This window comes from Plutella xylostella, chromosome 26 (assembly GCF_932276165.1).
Source record: "Plutella xylostella chromosome 26, ilPluXylo3.1, whole genome shotgun sequence".
Taxonomy (NCBI): Eukaryota; Metazoa; Arthropoda; class Insecta; order Lepidoptera; family Plutellidae; genus Plutella; species Plutella xylostella.
This window is the reverse complement of record NC_064006.1, coordinates 3,449,270-3,466,582: the sequence shown is the minus strand read 5'-3', so window position 1 is coordinate 3,466,582 and position 17,313 is coordinate 3,449,270. Positions and strand designations below refer to the sequence as shown.

The following is a 17,313-nucleotide window of genomic DNA, read 5'->3' as shown; positions in this document are numbered from 1 at the left end:
AGTGTTAACATCAATCACGGTGAGACAGTATAGTGTGAACCTTAAATAAATAAACAAACAGAAAATAGCGGTCGAACTTATGCTATCTCGTCCTAGAGTCTTCTGTCCTACTTCCACTTATTCGCCATTTTGATATTGGTTATTTATCTGCTGTAGGCATGGAAGTAATAAGTACTTCGTACGTAAGTAAGTACTTATTACTTCCATGGCGTAGGTAATTTAAGTATCATCGTCCCCCCCACCGTCTTTCACCCACCCCGCAGTAAAGTTGATTGGTCAGTTAGTCACACTACCGAAAAAAAAAACAGTAAGTTGTAATCATGATTGTTTATTCTCAAACATATTATAATTTTTATCTCATCGTCAACGGACGATGATTAAAACAAGACAATACTCGTAAATGGCATATTTTGTTTATCACATAACTTGATTTATATACTTAATAAAACTAAACGTAAACATAAAAATGTTCAAGAAAATCTAATGTAAGGAAATGCAACGCACTAGTATAATAAAAACAATACAATAATTGAATCGAAACTGATATTAATAACTGGCTTTACCTTATAAAAGAGTAGGTATATCCTGTTTAGTTTTCTAATAATCTAACTAAAATTGAAAAATATGGCAAACTTTTCATTGTGATGATAATAATATCCAATGGATTCGTTATTTTGTGCGAATCTCTTTGATTCAATGATTTTTTATGAAACTACGAATGATACATAATGATTTATCATTTTTCATCCCTATTATCTGCACTACAGGCTAGATGTCTAAATAAAATACTTTTTTCGTTTTACCTCAAGTACGAAACCTAACTAATAATAATGTCTATCACTAGATAGTGGAGTAAAATTTGTACTATAAAACTAGTTTTTCGCTACATCTAAAGGAGTGTTTATTTACAACAAATGTTTGGTACAAGTATGGCTGTCTACCTTATAGTTAACGACTAAATCATAGATGTGCATAGAACGATAGAAGCAATCATTACTTTCTTAGTAAGTACCATGGGTAAGTGCTAGGAGGTATAGAAGCTTATATTCAGCAGAGTATTTTAAATGTATGTCGAGGTAACAAGTGAATCTATAATGATTTTGATCTATCGCTCCATAATATCTATGATAAAATATGGGTTTTGTACAAGTGATCGCGACTAAATGTTATTGCTTAAGTTATGTATGTACAATTTTAAAACATAGCAAGAGTATATTTGGTGTATTCAAAATACAAAGTAAAGTAATATATATTATGAAGTTTATATTGATTGTAAAAGAATCTTTTGTTATATCTTAAAACTATTGCATATAAAAGTATGAATCCATTTGATTCAATAAGGACCAACTTAGCACAGGTTTAACTAAACAGTTCTGTACCATTGTACAGGCCTCATAGTTTACAAGAGGCAACTGTATTACTTATGAAAATATCGCACTGACGTAGAAATCTGGCTACTGGTTCAGCATCAAGTATGATACTCAACTCACGTGATAACATTTGTTGAATTACATACAATATTTCACTGGTGATAATGGCCACTTGTGTAATGAACTCATGTGCTATTCAACGACATTATCAAACCTTTCATATACACAAGTTCAACTTGACTTTTTCAGGTGTGAAACTGACAGAATATCAAGAATAGAAATAATATAACATTTATCGAGCCACTGAAAACCCCAGCCAGCTCAACATGTATGCACTTTTCTTAACTCGCTCACGACTAAAGTGGGTTTCCACGGCAAAGCGAGACAAGAATTGGATGAAAATTTGTGGGAATCTTTTAAATCTTAGAGTCACTTGCACCAAAAAGTTAATCAAAATTAAATCTATGATCTGTTGCTCTGACATTACACCGTCAAAGCAAGACAGCAATTGATTTAATTGCATTTAAATGTTAGCCACCTTAACTATCATTTATATTTCTGGCAGAAGCGCTAAGAGAATTGACAATACTCTATACAAATATAAATTCTACCTCGTCTCCTCGCCTCGCCGGTAGAAAACCACACAACACACTCATTCCCCCAACTCTAGAAGTAATGCGTCATGACAGCCATCACTGCTATCCCTGCCAGCAGGGCGGCGAGGTGCTTGAGCGACTGTCGCTTGTCCTGTTCCCGGAGTAAGTCGGGCAGCACTGTGACTAGAGCTATGTGGAGGAAGCCGCCGGCTGTGAACGGGACTATCCAGGATGTTTTCGCCTCTGGAAGATGGGAAATAATAGTATGGGTTAGAAATAAAGTAAGACATATATTTTATGAAGAAGTATATTTACGGTACGATGAACGGTAAGTAACACACACACACACTCACGCCTTGTACTAATGTACTCCCTTGCGGGGTAGGCAGAGGTGCATTGCTGCACCCACTTTTCGCCAGAGTGATATGTTAGTCCCAATGTAATAGGGGGCGAGCCTATTGCCATTTTACGGGCACATCCAAGACCCGAGAACAGATATCTGTGTTTAAACAAATATCTGCCCCAGCCGGGAATCGAACCCGGGACCATCGGCTCAGTAGTCAGGGTCACTAACCACTACGCCATTCGGTCGAACGGTAAGTACTTATAGAATTTTGGAATCTCAACGTTCTTTTCAAGGGTGTTGCAAAAGTGGTAGGTTTAATGGACGTTTCGGTGGATCGTAGAATGAAAGTTGTTTACAATGACCCTGAGTCACCCCGTTTTCGGCTTTCTTTTTGCAACACCCTGTAGATCAATATTATTTTATTTACATACCATTTTTTCTAATAGAAACTTAGGTCATTGCCATAAAATACCTAATACGATTAAATAATAGGAACTTACCAATAGCATTCCTGGCTCCACTGAATATGACTGCAGTCATGGCGCCAATCAGACCCGCTGACGCTGTCGCCTGGAAAAATAATACCAATTGGTACTTATAAGAGGTTGTAGTTTTTTTATATACCGATCCAATTAGAATAAAGTAATAACGATATAATAGAATCAGAGAAAAGTATGTCGTATTAGTGTTAATTCTTATTCCATTATTTTTTAACAAACAATACATGCGTGATTTATAAATATATACTAACAAATTGTGCTTTAGCGGCCTCCCACCGCGAGAACCCGCTCTTGAGCAGAATGGCGAAGTCTCCCACCTCGTGAGGTATTTCGTGCACTGGAACATAACATACGTTATTAAATTTTTGCCTAAATTTTTTACTACAAATTGTTGTAATTGGCCTCCAAAATTACTCTTTTTCGGCTTGTTATTACATTAATTAGCATAGGCGTGAGATCCTACTAGTATTATAAACGCGTAAGTTTAGTTGGGTAATAGTTACTCTTTCTGGACAGATTCTCATTATAATAATAATATGTGAGGACATCTTACACACGGCCATCCGACCACAAACTTATCAGAGCCTGTAATATGGGTATCGTACAGCTGATAAATACATAAATACATGTCCAGATACATATCCTAGCTAATATTATAAATGCGAAAGTAACTGTGTCTGTCTGTCTGTCTGTTACTCTTTCACGCCAAAACTACTGAACGGATTTGAATGAAATTTGGTATGCATATGGTATAGACCCTGGGAAAGAACATAGGCTACTGTTTATCCCGGAATTCCCACGGGAAAACTTTTTAAGGCGAAGCGAAGCTCGCGGGAACAGCTAGTTAAATATAAATATCAACACCCAAGACCCGAGTACAAATATCTGTCTTTAAACAAATATCTGCCCCAGCCGGGAATCGAACCGTGTACCTAGTATGGCGAAGGTTGCAGTGTGGTCAACTCGAGTGGACGGCAGTGTACCTAGTATGGCGAAGGTTGCAGTGTGGTCAACTCTAGTGGACGGCAGTGTACCTAGTATGGCGAAGGTTGCAGTGTGGTCAACTCTAGTGGACGGCAGTGTACCTAGTATGGCGAAGGTGGCAGTGTGGTCAACTCTAGTGGACGGCAGTGTACCTAGTATGGCGAAGGTGGCAGTGTGGTCAACTCTAGTGGACGGCAGTGTACCTAGTATGGCGAAGGTGGCAGTGTGGTCAACTCTAGTGGACGGCAGTGTACCTAGTATGGCGTAGGTGGCAGTGTGGTCAACTCTAGTGGACGGCAGTGTACCTAGTATGGCGAAGGTTGCAGTGTGGTCAACTCTAGTGGACGGGGGTGTACCTAGTATGGCGAAGGTGGTGAGCACGCCGACGCGGAAGCCCACCAGGAAGGAGCCGCCCACCGCCAGCCCGTGCGTGAAGTTGTCGATCGAGTTCGCCATCAGGTTCAGGTAGCCCGCCACCTGGGGAATGAAATATTTTGTGTCTATTAGATACAAACCGGACCATAGATAAGGTTAAGGCACGGAAGATGTAACATCCGTACGAACTGTAGATAATGTATGCAGGTGACAGAAGAAAACCAAAACTTTTTTCGTTTACATAAATTGCAAATACACCGTTAGAGAAATGGCGCGGGAAGAAAAACTCAACAATGATGACTCTCCAAATTAATACACTTGATGCTATCGAATCTTTAAGAGGCAAGATCACCTCACCCAGCTGTTCTTTACGGAAGGATTCTGAAGCTCTTAGCGATAGGGCAGCTTATTCTTCCAAGTAAGTATACATATTTTTGTAAGTTTGTAATAGGTGGTTGTATTCAATCGCAGCTGGAAATTATTCCACACTATATTTGCCTTGTGGTAGTTCTGAATTCCCAGTACAACTCACATGTTTAGCAGCATTAGGGTCCTTCTCGTCAGTCTTGGTGTTCACTAGCAGCGCCTTCTCCTTGGCCTCCCGCAGTATGCAGCGGCCCATCCAGCGACCGCCTTTAGAGCATTTAGAGCTAACTGTGGCGTTGCAGCAGGCGCCTTCGCCTGGGAATTAAAAATCAGTGGTTCATTGTAAAATTACCGTTGCGTGTATGAAAGGAGCCAGACTATACCATATAATATGTCCGGTTTATAAGCGTGGAGAGAGGATTAGCCATTCAGATTAGTTATCAGGCGCCCTCAGGCGCAGCTAAGCACAGCGAAAAACGGGCATTGCCCTTTTTATATTTGTCTCTGTTAACGCCACAACTTTGCTCGCATGGTCAAATGACGTCACGATGCCCAGACGCTGCCTCCTTCCGCACCGCGGCCCCGCCGCCCCACTGCCCCTCCGCGCGCCGGCCAGCAGAGACGCTAACCGACTGTACAGCGAAGCGCACGCATTTTCTCAGAATTACTAAATATTGTAAAGTTACGTGATTAAAAGACTGTATATATTCAAAAGGTCTTGCATTATCATTCAAAAACCATAAGAAACATAAACTCTTAAACAGTCTCTAATCTTGATGGACGGCGGCACAGATTGTTATTAGTTGTAGAAGCAAGGTCAACATTCGATTTTCTCTGTGCTTTCCCACCGGCCTTTATGGTAACTTATATTATCATTTTGTACAAATCACTCACCATTCCCGTTGTTATTGAACATGCAGGACTCGTACAGTTGTTTGGCCGTGACGTCGTTGTCCCCGCAGACGGGCAGTGCGGCCGCGCCCTCCACTTTAGAGCTGAACTTGGCACGCTGTCTGCGCTCCACGTCTAGCAACTTGGGAAATAAGAGAAATCATCGTTTAGATACCTCGAATACCAACACAGACAGAATATTGTTTCCTTCAATATATAGACCGTATTCTAAATTTACAAAAGGGTTAAAATTTACATTGAAACCCACGAGTTTCGACTCTTTAGGTCAGTCAGGTGCATATTAGGTACAAAACGCCGTGAATAGCGGGGCTAGGTAACCAAAAACTTGTTTTTCTATAAAAAAAAAAGCTTATTTGGGCGGTACGACGAAAACTATAGGGGAGGTATTTTTTCCAACAGTGGAAAAATTATTACACTATAAAAAAGTCTGCATGTTACGTCTCGATGTTTCCTCAAACTACAGACCTACAACTCCATAACTTTAAATAGAAATTTAAATACACACCTTATCGATCTCCTCAATCTCCAGCTGTTTAATAGACCCGTTCTGCTTAGCCTTAGGCGGGGGTGTATCCTGATCACCCTCTTCCGACGTGGCGAACAGTTTCTCCACTATGATGAAGACCAGCATGCCGAATAGGCACCAGAGCCCGCTCTTCATGGATATGTGATCGCCTTCTGTTGGTGAAACGGGAGTGGGGTTGGTATAAAATCGTTAATTGTAGGCAATCATTGGTCGGTCGGAGTGGTGGCCAAGGGAGGGACGGCGATCAGTCGGTAGACCGCCGACACGTTGGTCCGATGACATTAGGAGAGTGACTGGACCAAACTGGATGAGTGTAGCACAGGACCGTGGGACTTGGCATAACATGGAGAAAGCCTATACTCTGCAGTGGGTTGACATAGGCTGATGATGATGATGATGATGATGATGATGATTGGTCGGTACAATTCGGTCCAAACAACTTGGTAGTTCCTGAAGTTGGCTGCGATTACACTTTTGTGCTTTGTCAAACTAACTACCGCCTATTCATTCTTTCAAAGATTGAGACTTGGTTAGTTTGACAAAATACAAAAGTTTAAGCAGTTTCAGGAAGTTACAAGTTGTTTGTCTGAACTGTACATACATTATCGTTTTTCGCTCTCCCGACTACACACGACATATCTCGTGTTTTAAATATGTACAATATTTCGCTTAGAATACGAATATGTGTGACAGGAAATATCGAGAGCGAAAATCGGAGGCCAGGGGAGCAATATGTTATTATGCTATGGCAAAGCAGGGAAGACACATTATCACCACCATGATTCCTTTATTGGCATGTCTATTTATTATTTTTCGTTCATTCGCAAATCTATTTATTAGTAGGTAGTAGGTGCTCGTATTATCCCGTTACATATGGTCAAGTTCAAGGAACTTACTACTGCTTTCAAGTTCACCTGAATTCATTTTATCACACAATGGAAGGAAAATACTAATTAAACGTAAACGAAGTGTAACCACAATATTCTTTTTAAGTTAAATGAGTCTAGATCTAGTTATATGAATTTATTAAAATAATTATTAAAATGGATTAAAGATAAAATGCTCTAAAACATACATAATGTGCCACATGTAAAAAAATGCCAAAAAAATAAAGTAAAAAAAACTACATGGTTAATGCAGTTGTTAAAGTACGTAACAAAGTAAACGTCACATTGAATTTTAATTAGAGTACACGCGGTCGGAACACAAAACCTAACCGCGCGCACAAGTTGTTTGATGTGATTCATTGTCAATGGTAGTAATTACGTAGCATGATGATATAGCAACGAACTCTGTTTTGTATGTTTACATTAATGTTTTTTTTTTTTTTAATAGTTATTTATTCAGTAGAAATAAACACACTTAACAAAAAACAAAAACGCCAAAATGTACAACAGTTTGTTGGCGTGACGCGCTCTTAGCATTTGTTTTAGCAAATCTTACAACTAATATACCTACTTAAATAACCTAACCATAATATATGTATACATAGATACAGTGAGTATGTACCCACATCAACAATCTCCCGCGGACACAGAATAATAACTAGTACCAGGTACAGAAGTCCATCTTCGCAATGGATTGCAAAGAAATATGACTCCATCCCATAAGCAATAAGATCTAATTTAGATCGCGTTCCAGCCGCACACGTTTTTATTTACTTATCTACCAATTAATTTTTGAGGGAATATGCGCCTTATTTCACTGGACTACGGTGCATAATAAGTTATACGTGGTTATACGCATTGAAAAAGAAGCCACCTTAGGGTTGCCTCAGCACTACAACGTTTACTAAGCAACGGACTGACTTTGTAAAAAGAATGTCATGTTTTAAAACAAAATTAATTTGAATTTAGAATACAAGCTATTCCAAACTTTTTTCTATTGGAAATAACCAGTAAAAACAATAACAATTTCATAGTTAAGATATTTTGAAGTACATAAAATATGTATGAATCTAAGTTTAACGTCTCTCACAACATTATAAACGTCATCCGTCATCTTGACAACTTCGGTCTTGTCGTAAAGTATTTAGAATATAAGTACCTAAAACATTTAATTTTGTGAAAACATGTTTTTTTTTCGTTATAATTTATATTATGGATATAATTTATATTATGATACAGAACGTGTTAGTTTCGTTAAGCACTAATCCCACTCAGCGCACATTATATAATCGATTCATTAATACATTTTGAAGGTAGTTGTGTCTGTAAATTTAATACTTTAACGAAAACAAAATTGGAATAGACTTTGTTCAACATGGAGAAAAAAAAGGGTTTGTAGGTCGGATTAATTTCATTTCAAAGAAGGAACGTAGAAGAAATCAATAAAATACTTAGATTATTAAATACGGCACAGTATTTTTTTGCTGCTTTTTTATGTCCATTTTTCTATTCATAAATTTTAATAAATACCTAAATACGACATTTATAAACTAGTACGAAATAGGAACAAATAGCGCGCGCATGTATCGTCTTCCGCTTGCGGCAGACGACTAGATTCGCCCCCTCGAGGCGACAGGCGCCAGCGGCCTGCCGCGGAGAAGCGCGAGCCGGCCGAGCGCAGAGATGACCGCCCGGCCCACACCTATCCGCGAGCGACCGGGTTAAGGACCCGCTCACTGTACCTACAACTTTAAAAATGCTTTTTTTAATTTAGATTTTAAACAGGGCAAATTCATTTTTTCAGAGCTAAGCAAAATTGAATGAAAGTTCTTATGATTACATATTTTTGGTGTCATGTACTCTCTGGTTCTTTCACCATAATAGTTTTTAGCGGTAGGCTGCATTAGCTTTCCTTTTTTTACAGATCTTGTTAAGTATCGGTGATTTATTTTCGTTTTATTTTCGTCACTATAATATGTTTCTAAGGCTATTAAATACCTAACCTTGCTACTGGCCGGCAATATTTTACAAATACCAAATAGTTTATAATAATCCTGTTTACAGTTTTCTTTGGTTTTATTATCTACTAAATATTTAATTATCCTTATCTGTAGCTGTTGCACTAAGTCTAAATAAGTTTTAAAAGTCAGCCCATAACAATTTAAGCCATAACTTAATAATGAGTCTGCGAGTGCATGATAAACAATATACAGGGTGCGCTTATTTAGAACTTTATTTAGATGATAGAATTTACCCAGGATCGATCTTAGCTTATTGCAGACTAATATTATGTGTGATTTCCAATTGAAATGTTTATCTATTAATAGGCCCAAATATTTAAATGTATTTACTAATTCCAAACTTTTACATTCACATTTTACTTTATTTAGGTGTAGACAATTATAGGTATGGCCAATTATTTTAATTGTAGATGGATTAATATTTTTAGCGATTTTATTGTATGGTGAATGAATATGCATACATTTTGTTTTATTTAAGTTTAGTATAATCCCGTTATCATGTGCCCATTTAGTGATATTCTCAAAATCATCCTGTATATTGTCCATCATGCTCGCAATGTCTTTTCCAGCGGATAGTAGGCACATGTCATCAGCGTACATGTATAGTTGGGAGTTATGTACTACGTTCGCTACACTGTTTACGTGCATGATGTACCCGACTGTCATCAGTTTCTGTGTTTTTTTTTTCGTTTCTTTTGTGATATTTTTGATGTATTGTTAAAACTCCTGTTGCCAAAATTTGGGACATCGTCTTGGGTTTCGAACGTAAATTATGTATTTGTTTTAGTTTACATGCCACTGGGAACACAAAACCTCGACGACCGACCGCACATTTTATCAATGAACCACCTATGTATGACTTGTATGAGGAAAATATCAATTAATCACATGCCAACATACAATGTTAAATAAATAAACAGATATGCTTATGAGTCTTATGACTCTTTAGTGTTTATAAACATTCGAGAAACTAGTTATATTAAGCTATAATTAGGACAAAGTTATGATTCTTACGGGTATGATAAATTGGCATAAATCAATGATAATTTTGCCTTGAATGATAGTGCCACTGTGCCACCCGGTCGTTCTTTACCTTTACTGCTGTCTTTCAAAAAATATGTGCCCAGACCCGGATCGAACACGGGATCTTCGGCACAGCAGTATCAGTAACCACTGCGCCTGCGCCACCTTTCGCGCTTTCTTATACGTTTAATTTATTACGCACATCGGGACGGCATGGCAACGGTTTTAATTTTACCTATGGAAATTCAGCCGTAATTACAGAAATGAGATAAACTGCTATGCTTTGAAATGTTGGCGTGGCATTGAAAAATCCCGATGTGCGTAGGTAGGCCATAACCATAACACATATCTGCCCCGATCGGGGATCGAACCCCGGACCATCAGCAGTCGTTAACCACTGCACCATCGGCTCCTACCTTTAGTACTGGCCATGTCATGCTGCCAGGCCTCGGGCAGCAGATGCAGGAACACGTCTCCGAGCAGCCCGCCCACGGCGAAGCTCAGCAGGATGCGTAGCGTCGCCGCGCCGGCTGGAAGAAACAGACATGTTTCATGCTCAGAATAACGATTGCAGAGAGGTACGGAGGTCATTTTCAATGCCGATAATACTTAGCTCGGTGAAAATAATAGAAGACATGGTAAATTCTCTGCTGCTTTACCACCACCGGCACATTAGCAACCATCGCTTATCAGTCAAACATATATTGTAGCTAGTCATCTTACATAGGTATTATGTGGGGTTACCACCACCGAACATTATTAACATAGAAAAACGCGGAATCGGACCATTCATACTCAATGATAATTACGCTTGTTTGTCAAATCTGAAGTAACTTGTATGGTTGTTATTTTTTTATGGATTGTTAACTGCTAATGTGTCGGTCCGGGTACGGTAGCGGTAGCTGGATCTCCATCTCTAAAATCCCTACACAAATTCCACAAATTTTGTCCAATTTGACAGATAAGCGACGGTTGCTAATGTGCGGTGGTGGTACGGTTAGCTGTAATCCATTTTTAGGGAAGTGAAAAAAACGGTAATTAACATTTCCGGCTATAACAATGATCACCAATGGTGAGATTCCCTGGTAAACCACCTACTACTACACTTGTGTGCACAATAGGAACATTACGGTATAGGAAAACACCGTGAGGAATGGCACGCTTATATTCAGTATATACCTTACTACAATACAAAGTTCAAGATGATAAAATACTAGGTAAATATCATTTACAAAAACTGTTTGGTTTCTATTACATACTAATAATCACACATAGCAACACTCGTAACAAGAGTGTCCCCAATGATCGATCGACACCTTATCTAATCGACACAGTCGCATGATTGCTCTTAAAACTTTGTTACATACAGCAATCAGTAAATACACTTGTCTATGTACCAAGAAATGTGTTTTAATACCTTTACTAATGTCCATCAGTAACCGATGGCAGTTTGATATTATTTGTCTTTATCTTAAATTCTATGTGAATGAAATCGATGCACTTGATTTTGATTGATTATCTTATTTAATAAATAGTGTTATCATGGTAGAATATCAGCAGCATGGCTAAGAGCCATGCTTATGCTGAGTTGCACAAAGGAACTTTAAGCTAATTTCGGCATTAAATCTATGTACATATTGTCCCTTTCTGTCCGTATACAGTCAAAGCTAGGCAGCATCACGTGACCTTAAAGGTGCTTAGTAAAGTTTTTAGAGCTTCGTATGAACTTCGACGATACGAAAGTCAGCTCTTCATGACAGGAAGATGTTGAAGGCTACGCTGAAGAAGAATGTCGGACTAAATGGAGACCCAGTATGATGAACAGTATGAATGTATCATACATATGTAGGTACGTCGAATTTAAATCAGGGTATAGGCCAATTCCAGTAGCGATCAGCAATACTTTTCTACTCGATAACAAGATAAGCAATATGATGTGAACGATAACAGACAGATAATAGGGACAAAGAGCTTAATTTAGTTCAACATTTGCGTTCAAAGGGATGTAGCGGGTGACGACAATGACGATGTCTACAAAATGATGAAGTAAATGTTTTTGTTAAACATAATATATTTTGCAATTATAAAAAATGCTACTCTTCAATATTAAGATGTGTAAACGGTAGTAAAAACTTTTTATACATGAAAGAAAAATTAAAGAAGAGAACATAAGTAGGTAAATAGTCAATCCCCTGATATCAAGTATGTACTTAATGAAAGTCAATACAGATAATATTGAACGTGCGCCTGAACACTTACATGTATACCCACTAATTTACCAAGTTAATCACGTCACAACAGTGATAACATTGATTAGAAAGTAAATAAATACTAATCAGTTAAATACCATATTTGAGTAATATTTGGCACGTGTTGTGACTATTTTGAATCGATTAAAATCACCGTAACAATATTTGTTGAAGATAGATAAAGGTGTTATAAAATAATCCACGATAGCGATGATACGAATTTTCCCACGGCAAAGTGTGAAATAAACTCGAAACAGTTGGTGATTATGAAAACGATCGATGAGGATATACTGAAAGCAGGATGACACGATTTCGTCAATTTCAGAGGCTTCACTGTACCTCCAGTCCTAAGTCCTGTATCTGAAGCGGCCCTGGATGATGACTAATTAGCTAAACAGGGTATTAACTATTTTGCAACTAAATAGTTAAGTTGTTGGATTTTGGTAGTCAGTTTAACATTAGCAGTTATGCATTTTCAACGGATAAAGGTCGTCATAACCTTCGGTCGTTGAGAAAATATCAAAATTCTAACTTATATATAAACTTCCTTAGGAGATTGTGGTGTATGTATACTCTTTGTCTGTCTTTCCATGTTATCAGTGTAGATGTCTCACGTACACAGATAAATCAGAAAATTGAGTGGTCATTGATAAGTCCACCCTTTGTACACTTGTACCTAAGTATACATATACATATTTTTGGAATAAGTAAGTACCTAAAAAAACTCATGAGTTCTCGAGTGGAGACCACGATCTGACAAGCGCAGAGTGTGACGGCCACCAGCCAGATTGGACCGACGACAAATACTCGTAAACAAAAAGAATTTAATGCGAATGCGGAATTTTCAATAAACAAATGAGATGATGAATTTCGAAAGAATACAGAAAAATAAATACCTAATTGCCTTGGCGGTCAGACACTTGGCAATACGCTATCAAATTTATTGCATTTTTAACCCTATCCAATATCTATCGGTTATGCAGAATGTTCAGATGTTAACGGATTTCAGGGAATTTAAAAATGTTCTTAGAAATGCAGAGATCGCATACCATTACAACCTGGAATTCATAAATAAAAAGGATATAATATCAAAGCTATGCAACCTTCGCATGAACTACACTAAAAAACAGCGACGTACGTTTATAATATTCATTTAAGTTTAATTAAGTGTTGTTGTTGGTTTTAATATTTAACCAGTAAATCGCCATGACCTCGTCCTAATGCAAGTATATCGAACGGGCTATCAGTCATACTAGTCTTTTGTTTAATTAATGTAAACAAACTGGTGACACACTGTGTGACAGACATTTTATGACTGTATTATAACTTATTTACGAGTTTTCGGCGAGAAACAAACTCTTGTGTGAAAGTTATGAAAAAGGTGAAGCGGTCTTGTTTTGTATACATATATGTCCTACACAGGAGGAATTTTGTCATAACATAGTTACATACATATAGATTATATCCAAGGAGCATAAGTACTTAATAAGTTTATTTGAAGGTTGGCCAAAAACTGTATTCTCAGCGAAAACTATTCACGACAAAGCAATAAAGCTCACGGAATATTTAGCTGTTTATTTTTCTTTAGCCATCTATGGTTCCTAAAACTGCGGTTGTCTATATTATTTTATCTGTTTAGAGATACGATGATCCTTCCACTGAGCTTCAGTAAAGCTACAATTCATCCTCGTATCAGAAGAAGCAGCTGGGCCTGTTACTCATATTAAATTCAGTGAAGTGACAAATTGAAATGCGATGAGGCGACACGCTTTTCAATAGTAAAAAAGTGTGGTTCTTAAATACATGGGTTATTATAAGTTTGATGTGTGTATCTGTGTGTCTGCAGCCACATAGATATAATACCGATTTAGAGGTAAATACCTACTTCTACTGATTTCGTTATTCCTACGTATCTACGGGATTTATCATCAAAATCAGTTCAAATGTATTGATTCTAGAGATTATAACCTTTTTTAAGTTATTAATATTATTTCTATCTATCATTCATATTTACAAATATGTACCTACCTGTAGTATACTCTGTACCAAAATCTCTATTTTATAAGTTCTCAACCATCATAATTTTTTTTTCTGACAGTAATTTTTGCGCAAAATTGGTATGGTTGATATTGAAAGTATCGAATTTGCCTTGGTTGCTTCACTGCATTAACTTCACAATGGGTAGTTTAGTTTTTGTTAGTGTTTTGAAATCAGCCAGTAACTACAGTTTCCTAAGAGTAAAATTCAATTGGAGTGTGTTTCACAACTGCTGGCTTAGCTAATCTCATCAGCTGACAAGAGATAACTTGATAGTAATATGTAGGTGTAACTGGGATGTGTATGACATATGAAACTAGCAGGCAACCACTCACCTATAATTTAAGAATAATATACATAATATAGGTAGATTAGGTAGTCACTTGTCCTTGTATTTTTTAAAATCTTCAGTGTAGAAATTGAGGAGGTAGTAAAGATCATTTTGTTTTTTTTTTAAACAATACAATTAGATATTTCTTTGTAACTTTTTAAATTAGCTGTAAGTTTGCTTTGTTGTACTTTTTATGATGGATGACTAAATAATAATTATGAACTCATAACAACCTAACAAACAAACATTATCATAAATATTCTTTGTTAACTTCTTAATAAAGTATATTTTTATAATGATACATTTGTTTTCATCTAAGTTATTCCTTAGCAACAAATCTGTCATCACCCATAGGTACATTGTTAAATCAATGGTTTACAAACAGAAATATGATCATGTCTCTTCAACTTCAACTCAAAGCATTAAGTTTATGACACAAACATTTCCCACGCTGCCACTACTGCGAACTAAACTTCCCCACGATATAATGTTTGCATGATAGATAGTTAACCAAACTGAATGTATGGAATGCTAATTGTATTTATTGTATCATACTTCTAATCTTACCCTAAAATTCATAGACTGTATTATAAATTTACAACAAGGTTAAAATTTACTTTGTAACACATGAGTTTCGACTCTTTACATCAGTCAAAAAGTTGAAATTTGTAATATCACAACATCCATTTTTAGCCTATTTTAAAGTGACAAAAAGTTCTATGAATTTGGGGGTTAATATTTAAGGAGATAAGGTTATGTTTACATATTTTTTTACTGTAACAAGGAAACATAGAACAAGTGTGGAACTTTAATTAGTAGGTACTTACTAAAAACCAAGTCTATTGTCAAAATTCATGAAAGTCATAAAATAGTACATAGGTACACCAATTCTCATCTTAACACCAGGTTATCTCAAGGAGAAAAGAGATATGATGACAAATGATATTTTTATGTCAGCTAATAATAAATTCATCGGTAAACATGCAGTTAACTAAAAAAAAGTTTATAGGTTCAGTGACCCACTTACCTCCATCTTCGAATGATGCTGTCTCATCTATGGGTATGATAAGGAGCGGCAGGATGCCACTGAGCCCCACCAACATAGAGGCCAGGGCTGAGAACAACCAAGGGTGCTCATCCAGTTCTTCAATAAAACTGTACAAATATTCAGGAAACATTCCCGCCACAACTGTGCTTCCAGCTTCCATTTTCAAATATGAATTTAAAGTTTTATCTTTTACTTAAACTTTTCTCTTAAATTCGCACTGAACCAGCCAGTGACAGCTCTTGAATAAAGTTTGTAATTTAAGATTTTCGAAGTTTAGGGCGTCATTTATTTATCAATTTATTGGTCTACACCGTTACGAGAGGCGAACAAGAACTAAATAGAAAAGATAAATAATCACTAAGATGTTGGGATGTCCCGATATACGAGATAACAAAAGCCGCCGCGACGAACTAATCTCTACTGAGGTTGAGTACGCCGTTTGGACAGTTATATTGACACAATTGCACTGTTTATCAGCCTCACACAACGTTCAATGACATTTTTAGTTATACATCGTAATGTGTATTGAATCTAAAAATTATAAACAAAGAAAAAGAAAGACACCAAAATAGCACCCATCCAAATGAAAACAAAGTAGGTGAATGAATGAAATTGAATGAATGAATGTGACTGACAGACTGATTGATGTAAACGTAGAGGGAGAATGAACGAACTGAACGAAACGGCGTTATAAAATGGGTTGCCATACACACTATTACGAATTACCCCATTTTTCTTTCTCGTTCCCTTATATCTGATTAAAAAACTAATAAAAATAGATAAATTGTAACGAGTCTTTATATAACATTACACGATTCTACATGTCGTTACATCTTTTCTTACTAATCCTAAGTAATATTACAAAGTAACTGTGTCTGTCTGTCTGTTACTCTTTCACGACAAAACTACTACTCGGATTTGAATGAAATTTGGTATAGGTACATAATTATAACTATTATAGTATAGACAGTGAGAACGAACATCGGCTACTTTTTATCCCGGAATTCCCACGGAAAACTTTCTAAGGCGAAGCGAAACTCGCGGGAACTGCTAGTGTATCTGTATAACAAATGAAAACCTACCCTACCGCCTTAATAGCAAATTAGAAATTGAAAAGAAGAACATGTAGGGTACTGTCTTGGTAGGTATTTTTTTATGGATTACATTTTTTTTATAGTAGGTGTTACGTTGTAAGGAAGGTTAGCAGTCGTATCCTGTAGGAATTCTTGACCGATAGACTTAGTTGAATGGTACTATAAGATTCAATACCATCCATAAGATAAGTAGTCAGAGAGCTTTTCATATGATTTAATAGGTTGTCTGGTAAACAATGATTTTAACATTAACTCTACCTTTTGTACACTTATTAAGTAATATATTTATGCAATAAAGAATTATAATTACATGTATATAAAAGGTGGATGACCTATTTACTGATTATGTAGACACCATTTTAATGATTAATTTAACCTAATAAACTTATTGGATGCTATCAGGTAGATTTTACCTGTCAATTTAGGTATTTACCTAGGCTTCAAAGGTTGTCTAGTTCTTAGTATTATATTACACATCATGTTACTTTACTACCCCTTGTAGTTAGGTAGGTACCTATATTCTCGAAGTGAAAATCATAATTATGAGTAAAGTAAATAATAACTGTGTTCTTCTGGATACTGAACTGGATACCTACATAAATCAAAATACTTACCTACTAAATAAAAATTAATTAACTAGCAATGGTT

General features: G+C 36.7%; 1 protein-coding gene across 1 annotated transcript; it reads right to left on the bottom strand.

Moving 5' to 3' along the window:
- Nucleotides 1-315: 315 nt before the first annotated feature.
- LOC105388191 (zinc transporter ZIP13 homolog) lies at nt 316-16,178 on the bottom strand. Its single transcript, XM_048630726.1, has 9 exons — nt 15,551-16,178; nt 10,323-10,436; nt 5,955-6,127; nt 5,432-5,570; nt 4,704-4,852; nt 4,153-4,273; nt 3,064-3,149; nt 2,813-2,882; nt 316-2,209 (listed from the first exon to the last, which is right to left on the bottom strand). Exons 1-9 carry the CDS (start codon nt 15,729-15,731, stop codon nt 2,037-2,039), a joined length of 1,206 nt encoding a protein of 401 aa, XP_048486683.1. The 5' UTR covers nt 15,732-16,178; the 3' UTR covers nt 316-2,036.
- Between the last annotated feature and the right edge of the window lie 1,135 nt (nt 16,179-17,313).

What these genes read in the sequence shown, in the direction of transcription:
- LOC105388191 (XM_048630726.1), bottom strand. Translation starts at nt 15,731, where the DNA reads ATGGAAGCTGGAAGCACAGTTGTGGCGGGAATGTTTCCTGAATATTTG. An exon ending in AGGCCGCTAAAGCACAATTT is followed by an intron (nt 2,883 to 3,063) that starts GTTAGTATATAT and finishes TTATTTTTCCAG; the next exon opens with GCGACAGCGTCAGCGGGTCT. An exon ending in TGGAGCCAGGAATGCTATTG is followed by an intron (nt 2,210 to 2,812) that starts GTAAGTTCCTAT and finishes CCCATCTTCCAG; the next exon opens with AGGCGAAAACATCCTGGATA.